This window comes from Ischnura elegans, chromosome 6 (assembly GCF_921293095.1).
Source record: "Ischnura elegans chromosome 6, ioIscEleg1.1, whole genome shotgun sequence".
Classification (NCBI taxonomy): Eukaryota; Metazoa; Arthropoda; class Insecta; order Odonata; family Coenagrionidae; genus Ischnura; species Ischnura elegans.
In genome coordinates, this window is record NC_060251.1 from 33,960,007 (window position 1) to 33,969,025 (window position 9,019).

At 36.7% G+C, this 9,019-nt stretch overlaps 1 protein-coding gene across 1 annotated transcript; it reads left to right on the forward strand.

Moving 5' to 3' along the window:
* The first annotated feature begins 7,184 nt into the window (after positions 1-7,184).
* LOC124161347 (cuticle protein 19-like) lies at positions 7,185-7,577 on the forward strand. Its single transcript, XM_046537662.1, has one exon. It carries the CDS (start codon positions 7,185-7,187, stop codon positions 7,575-7,577), a length of 393 nt encoding a protein of 130 aa, XP_046393618.1.
* The last annotated feature ends 1,442 nt before the right edge of the window (positions 7,578-9,019 follow it).

A 9,019-nucleotide genomic window follows, 5' to 3' on the forward strand; every position in this document is an offset into this window, starting at 1 on the left:
TTATCCCCTTGATGCGTGTGTACAAACACATCCGAGTATATAAGACGTTCGAGAACGTCCAACGAGCAGTCAGTTCCTTTGGGCAGCCCAGTCAGTGAGGTTTCTGAGCTTTGACGACATCCATACAGTTCTGAGCCAAGATTCACGCTTCAGCATCGTCACCAAAGTGGGATTTATCAACATGCAGTGCTTTCAGGTGAGTAACGCCGAAAATTACGAGGAATATCCGCGAGTGCGGATTTTACGATAGGGTATCGACTGTGAAAAAATTTTTCTCGCCCACATCATATTTGAAAAGGGCTTCATTGAATAAGGCTGTTTAATTCGGATGCAAAGAAACAATATCTTTAAATCAATTAATTTCTAAATATTAAATTTTTCCTTCTTTTACCTGTTTACAATTCTGAGTGGACATTTAAAAATATTGTAAACAAATGCTAGTTTTATATAGCAATTTACACACATAGCGCCATGAGTATAGAATTTTAAAAGTCGCTATTTCTCCAATTAAATATATAAAATAGTAGGGGCACATTTCCAATAATCATCATACGGTCAAGTATAGCCCGCAATACTCCAAATGTACAAAATCCAACGCCATAAGAAACCAACCTTAATAATAAGTCTACTAATAGGAATAATCACATCCCGACCCGAGTCTCATCTATGATTCATCCCAACCAATGGCTTGCCATAGAGCTCTACCCTTGTTCCAATATCGTCGCCAGGAAGGAATTTATCAGTATGCTCTGTATTCACATTATTAATACGAAAAATAACAGGAATATTCGCTAGTGTGAATTTTTCGTTACAGCATCGACCAAGAAACTACATTTTTCATCTACATCAGATCTCACATGATTGAACTGGAATACTTGATTATATGAATCAATTATGCACCTAATTAGAACTATTATTGCGAAGAATTTACTATGGTTGTAGGATAATTTGAGCGAACTTTGATGCGTAATACACCGTTTTTCCCTCTGCTACATACGTTTATGGTGGCTTGATACATTGATCAAGGTGCATAAAATTAACCGTAAACATACACATAGAAATATTTGTGGTTGCATCGAATAACAACTTTCCAATCTGATAGGAGATATTTTGTTTTAAGTTCAACTGAACGCGCTATTAATGTAAAATGTCTCCAAAATCATTAATATCCCCGGTATTCAAAATTCAAAAGGTTATTAGCAAAAACCGTATTGTGAAACTTTGGACAATATGTTTGAATCTGCCGTCTGAATTAAACGTGTTGATATGATTTCGATGAAAGAAAAACTGTAAGAAACGTCAAAGTAAATAGTATTCAGTCTTTTATTAGCATTAATATCTCCTTCATTATTATGCATGAATTTGTCGTCCATTCATTAAATTAAGTATTCAATAAATGATTTATTGTAGTTAAAATAGTTCTACTTTAATGTATTCTGTTTAACCATTTCAAAACGGTGTCAGTGAAATTCAGCGCGACAAATAGCGTTCCAAAATGTGACGCGACTGACGGATGGTCAATAAAATATATAATAATTAGAATTTAAAAAATAAGTGTCATATGATGAGATGGCCAACGTGCTTATTCTAACAACGATCAGACTACTATACCTCACACGTAGAGCCCTAAATGGGCATCATCCAAACACGTTAAGGTACCGTTAAGTTAGCTTTTCTTATTTCCTATAGTTAATAACTTTCCCCATTCTTCGCCAGAATTCATTTTCAGCCTTGAGCATTATAAATGCTTTAACATTGTATTTATCGAATCAAAAATCTTCTGAATTGGAAACAGTCATAGAGCACCCTTAATGTATAGGAACCATTTATATAAGATACCAACCTAAATAACAAGTATGCCAATAGAAAAATCACATCCAGCATACATGAGACTCTAGGCCTCTCCAATGAAGTGGATGAATCAGAATTGGCCCCTGAACACGTCAAACACCCAAGCTACTCCTCCCGTCCCCATTACCTGAAAGATGATCGATCATCTATCCAATGTACCTCGGAATCTAACACGTCACTCTCACTGCAACCAGGCAACTACTCAACATGCTACTCGGAAAATTAAAAATATTTGATGAAGCGCATCCACTCACAACTCACACACAGACGCTTCTTAGCAGGAAGATACCTCATATTAGATATATTGAAACTTTTCTCAGGGTTCCGCGCGGATAAGATATTCGAAGAGCGCCGACGTTTCGGGTCCCGACTCGGCTACTGAATGAACATTTGAAGTGACCGTTGAAGCGCAGCATCAGGATGGGCCGAATTGGTCGATTCCCGATTGTTGCCGCGGAAGACCGTGGACCAGCGTAGACTTAGCTGCGGCAATCATAGTTATTTAAATAGTTCTATTCCAAGAGCTGCTGATCGAATATACGGTGTCTCTATTGACATTTTTATTTTCCAGTGTTACCTCTATAACATTTTCAGTTAAGCGATCCCAAAATTGATTTGATCCCCGTAAAACTCTGGCGTCATCCCACCTTATTTTATGGTCTTCATAGAAGGTAGTTAAAACTTAGATCCATAATTGTGGTGAACATCCAAAAAGAAGAAATTTAATCTACTATACAAAAAGGAGTTATAAATTATTGATATTCTGTTGCTTAATTAGCTTTCACCATAACTAATAAATTATAAAACTGATTTTTGTTCCAAATAGACAACAAACACATCCATTGAAATATTCTGGAACAGAAACTGAAGAGATTCCAGCATTCAACGAGTAAGAAACCATAAATATCGATCGATTTAATTATTGACGCAAACAAACACGTTTGAAAAAAGCTAATCAGATTAATTTTTTATACCATTAACCTTACTTGCGGATACAATGGCATATTATATTAATTCCTTTATCTCACTATGATCCTATTTCATCCCCGATACTACAGCTTTATTTGATACTCTATAGGGTTATTTAACGAATTATACCTAGGATCATAACGGTAAGAAATCAGTCGAAAAAACGAAAATTTTAATTAAACATTGATCCCACAAACGGATCTGCCCACGTCCTTTAAATGTGAATCTAATTCAACTTTACAAACGGTCGAAAACTTATCTTGTTTTCAACCCGGTTAAAATAATTTTCATTAGTGGAGGAGGTAAATAAAAACTGATAGCATTCCGATTTCAAGGAGAAGAGAATGATCGTTGCGTGAGGTTATAAGGGTAGCTAGCGGAAGTATAAGAAGCAATTAGACTGAAGGAAGTATGCACATGAAATATGACAACCATTCCGTGCTTCAGGGAGGCAATTATTTCCGATACGCACGCATTAGAGCTAAGGAGAACTGAAACCGGTATATTCAAGCATGCATTTTATACAATATGAAAAATAAAATAGGGAATGTATTTAGTTTTAAGTATATATGTATATTTCAGGCTTCGTGCGTAAAATTTGCAATGCCTCCAAATATTTTCCTAATAGTATAGTCTAAAATAGCAGCACAATAGTATCTTAGTAAAAACGATAAAATATTGTCAGGAACAATAGTTAGCACTTTGAGTACCGGCTGCTAAATTTAAAACCCAACTGAAAAATCCAGCCATTTTTACTAAATTCGTACTTTTTTTTTTAATTAGCATAAAAATATATTTATATCACTTTGAATTTCATTAAAAATGGACTTTTCTCTTCTTTAGGAATGAGTTGAGTAACATTTATTGCTAATTTTTAAGTATATCATTTAACAATGAAAACCTACTGTTTTTGAAAAATAAAAAAGTTGCAACATATGATGTACCGACATGCATAACATTTTTATTACGATCAATTTGTATTATTTAAAGCATGAAAATAATAAACAAAGCCTTATGTACCAATGACTTGAATTACCAAACATATATTTGTGAGCGAATCTTAAGTATTGGTAAGTCAAGAAAAGCCTACCAAATAATACCCCGCGTAAGGATAACCAATGGCCTACTGCGGAATGTTTTGGCTCATATTGCTATCCAACACAGGAGAAAGAGGGAAAATTTCTAAAAAAATTTGAAATCACGAATGGCATGTTTGATCCGATTTTCTGCATACACAGCGTTAAATGATTTCACAATGGATTTGGACCAAATATAAAAGCAGTTTTACGAAAAACAATTTACTGCCTAGGAATCATGTATAGAAAAGTTATTCAATAAGTAAAATAACTTGATAAAAAAAAACTTAAAAATTACTTCAAAAGATTTTCAGAATATAAAATATATCTATTGAAGATACTAGCAACAGCACCTTCACAACTAATTCCCAATTATATAACATCATCTTCAATAACGAAGAATTATGCAGAGAAAAAAAACAAAATTAGCATTGTTACACTCAAGGACAATATCACTTAAGTGAGTATTTCAAATCATATCGATTATATATGTTAATAGCTTGATGAAAAATGCCTAGAACTTTATGCATAAAATTAATTGCGATGCAACAATATCATATTTAGGATCAGATGACTCGTTTATAGCCAGCTACTTTACACAAAATTATTTTATTATGAGCCTTTAATAGGCTAAAAAGCTGGTGATAAAGCTATCAACACTGTAAGTGTATGAAATAAAAGTTTGGGGTGGAATGAAGAAAGAAAGGTAGGTAATCTAAATTAACAACGGTAGGTGAGCAAACAAAGCATTACAGTCGGAATAGAAAAGGACTTTATTATTCTTGCATTTGCATAAGTAACTGTTATTAGATTGATACGCACTTAAAAATCTGATTGAGTCACTGAACGGACTAATGGTAAGTTGGGATACTCCTCATGCGTGACCTTGCATTCAATTGTAATCACACTTGGAAACTTCCCGGGCGAAAATGGCAACACTGAGGGCGAAAGTCAGTCAGCTTCCGATAGTGAGATGCAATGACGAACGAGCGTAAAGAAACTGGTCTTGCGCTCCGATGGTAGCGGTACAAAAATCTCAGCGAACGATGCTTCCTTTGTCTACTAAATTTCAACCCTTTCTTCTCATTTCAGGTTCTCTCCGTACTGGTAGCTGCATTAGTAGCCTCCACTCAATCGTATCCGGGAGATTTCTACGGCCACGCGCCAGCACATCATGCACCAGTCGCCTATCACGCACCAGCAGCCTATCACGCACCAGCCATCCACCATGTAAGGAAATCACGAATACGTGATGTGTTATGATTTTTTTCCGGCGAAAAACAGCAGTGAAGACTCCTCGTGTTTCACACAGGGTAAAATTTTCCAATTCTCTTTCTAACGTTTCGATGATCGCCTCGCTAATCTCCCTCGGGGATTCAGGAATGCAATGCCTATTTCATGATCCAATGAATGATTCATGACCCTTTGAATTCCTGAATTCATGAGAACGATCTGCGTGTCACTCATCGAAATACTGCCAGTAGGTATGGAAAAACTTACCCGGTGTGATACTCAGCATATCTTCCATGTGATCACGATTATGTACTTCCAAATCTTGAATTAACCAGCTAAATTCTGAGCTGATTGATGAAGATGATTAAATACAAGGGCGGATCCAGGATTTTTTCTGTGGTGTGGAGGGGGTCCAGTGTTTGAGAGGAAAATGGTAATCACATATTTGGGACTAAAAACTACAGGCAAACATTACTCTACGAAATATACTCTTATTTTTTGTATAAAAGTTATTATTATGTAGACATTCATAACTGTTATATTAAAATATATAACTTAGTACTATTTATTAAAAATCACGTCCAATTTTTTAAGCATCTGGGGGGGTTCGTGCCCCTCCCCCTAAATCCACCTATGATTAAATATACACAAATGGAACCTGCTCACCAATTAATGCTCAATAGGACGCATAATTCTTGGTACTTACCGGGCGCATTTTTTCTTGGCGCAATACTCATAATTAACTTCAGTTGTCATACAGGAATTTGAATTTGAAATAGTTAACCCTTTCCGTAATTTAGCTCAAACACCTTAGACCAGTAAATTGAGACATGAGGAAATACTAAGATTAGACATTTAAATTTTAAGTGTCGGCAAAAATAAACCATCCACATGCAAACAAAATTTGAAGATTATAGCATAATTTTATAAGCAAGAAGCTGCGAAACAATCCGGTCGACTGTAAATGATTCCTCCTCGGTATTGACTTAAAACCATCCACTTACGCCCCATGCCGTCGCGGACTTGAGTTTTAGGGATCTATTCTTATTGGTTGCTTAGGAATGATACACTTTTAATCAGGCTAATTAGCGTTAATATCAATTATATTATCACATTTTTCTAAACGCTGATCTGTGCGCGCATGAACTGATGGAACTCTCACTCTATGTAAATATTATTTTGAGGAAACATCTGGACCTGAGGATGGACTAAATAGGTATTGTAACCAATGTTGGAAAATAATAAATAAGACGTAATCCGCATACTTGTAACGTTAACTTACGCAGTAATTTTCAATGTCACCTCAAGTTGAATAGAAATATGCCAATCGATAACCGATTTCTCGTTAGTAAGCATTCACAAAATTTAAACACTCGCAAGTTTACTCACAGTCATGTTCTTTGTAAAATATCCATTTTATTTAATTACAAGCCTAAATTGCACGATCATTTTTCGCGCACAAGTTCAAGGATAACAGAAGTTAAATTTCAAATGACGATCCTCGGTCGTCATCACTTTCAGAAATGGAAGTGACGAAAGGGATCACCGTCCCTTTTTCCATCATTTTTTGCAATCACATTTTCCATCATTGAACGCGGACATGAGACACAGCAGTAGCCAATCAGCGAGCGAGACCAAACGCATATTGTGGCGACGCGACTAAGCTTTATGATATTGAATGCAATAAACACCCTCAGTGCACATCAAGGACTCCCCAAATTACCATGAGTTATAGAAAATGATAGCTTCAGAATTCATTTTCCCTGTCATTCACTGGACATGCGCGTGAAAAATGAAATAGTGATTCTGTCTTTAAGGTTATGAATTATTCTTACATCTTGAGATGATCGAGAAGCAATTTATTAATTTTTTTATCTTCATGGCTCCGAAAACAGCAGATTTAAAGCCTTTACTGCGGGTTATTCTAACATAAAGCGTTGAATGATCACAAAAACCATTGCCGTGAAACGTAGAAACCGTATCCAGGCGAGACTCAAACCCGTGACCTTTGGTTTGGCGGCGAGGACGACCCGTCGCCACCGAGGCCATCAAGGAATGTTATGCACACACTACAGTTACCAATTAATTTACTTCCAGGCTTATCCAAAATATAATTTCGACTATGCCGTGCACGACCTTCACACGGGAGACGTGAAGAACCAGTGGGAGACCCGGGACGGTGACGTCGTCAGGGGATACTACAGCCTGAACGAACCTGATGGCACCATCAGGCAGGTGGAGTACTCGGCGGACAAGCACAACGGATTCAACGCAGTGGTCAAGAAGATCGGGAAAGCCGTGCACCCGGAGCCTGTGCACCACTACGCACCCGTACATTATGCACACTCCGGGGAAGGTCACCTCGGAGGTCACTACGGCGGCGGTCACTTGGGGGAAGGTCACCAAATATCAGCGCCGCAAGTGTACGAGGGAGAGCATTATTCATAAAAGACTGAGTTTTCATAAAAAGATTTCTATTCAACCCTTGAAGGAAGCTGTTACCAAAATTGCCATTCGTCACTTAACCGGATAAAAAAAGAGTATGAAGAAGCTTCGGAATGAGAGAAAGCATATGATTGTGCTTGCAGTTTTCGCGACCAATTTTTATATTTCTCGTATGCCTTCAATTGATGTGAATACCCCAAGCTATACACCATTTTTGATAACCACTGTTATCCCTCATTTGTAGAGAAACTAAGGGAAAGAGCTAGCTTCCATATCAAATACCATTGTAATTATCACATTTTGTAAATAGCTGATCTGTGCGCGCACGAGCTGATAGAGCTATCTTCCTATGTAAATATTATGTGAAACCAAAATTTGACTCGAGGAATAGACAAAATAGTTATTACAACATCACCGCTAATTAATAGAAAATGTGACAATCGGTGAGTGATTTCTCGTACGTCACCATAAAAAGTTTAAACACGGGTAGACTTTGTCACAGTTATATCCTTAGCAAGATTGGATCATAAGCCTCTATTCTCAGTTCAGCTTGGAAATTCATATCCTTCCAGAATTTTTACGCAGGTCATACGCTGCCTGCCTTGTGCTCACTTAGTTCTTCGTTTCTTTGCCGTACTACTATCACATATATTACCTCATCTATTCCGTGCAGAGAGAGGAGATTATCTTTCGCAAGGACTGTATTTGGCATTACGCCTACATCGATTTCACGGTGCTCGATGAAGAACAACCTCATGACAAGAAGCATGTAGAATTCCCTCCAGGTAACGTGCGATATAGAAACACATGCTGGCTTATAGCGGCTTATCTTGCGTGATATATCCCTCGTACAACGAAACTTAGTCACAAAATTTTAGTGACACGCGATGGGGCTTAAACATGATTCATCAATACCATAACTAGTGCAAATTCAAGGCAATATAAATTCATTATTTATGCGGAATTGGTCCTTTACTAGCCATATCTTTCTAACACGTACCTTTCTGTGTGACATTCCTTACCCTTTCTTCAAATTCAAATTCAATAGATGCTGTATAAAATTATTACTTCTCGTAAGCAAAAGTAAAGCAGTATGTGTCGGCATTTTGTAAAAATTTAACCTACAACCACAAAGCAATCGGCTCATAAATGCCTAGTACCATATCCTGTGTGCTAAATCTTGTGCTTATTCTAGTGGATACAGCGTGATGTTGGATGTCTTTAAAAATATGAAATCATATTTGCGCTCGGATACAATACCTACTCCAGTAAATACTAGAGGATATCCAAGGAATCAAAGAAGTACCATGAAAAATATTCTCATAATAATCACCATGAAATAGACCAATTGTAGATAGGTACTTTACCGTGATGTATCGACTTCCATTATATGTTCCTCTCTTCCCAAAAAATATGCCCAAAATATTTATTTATTAATTATATAT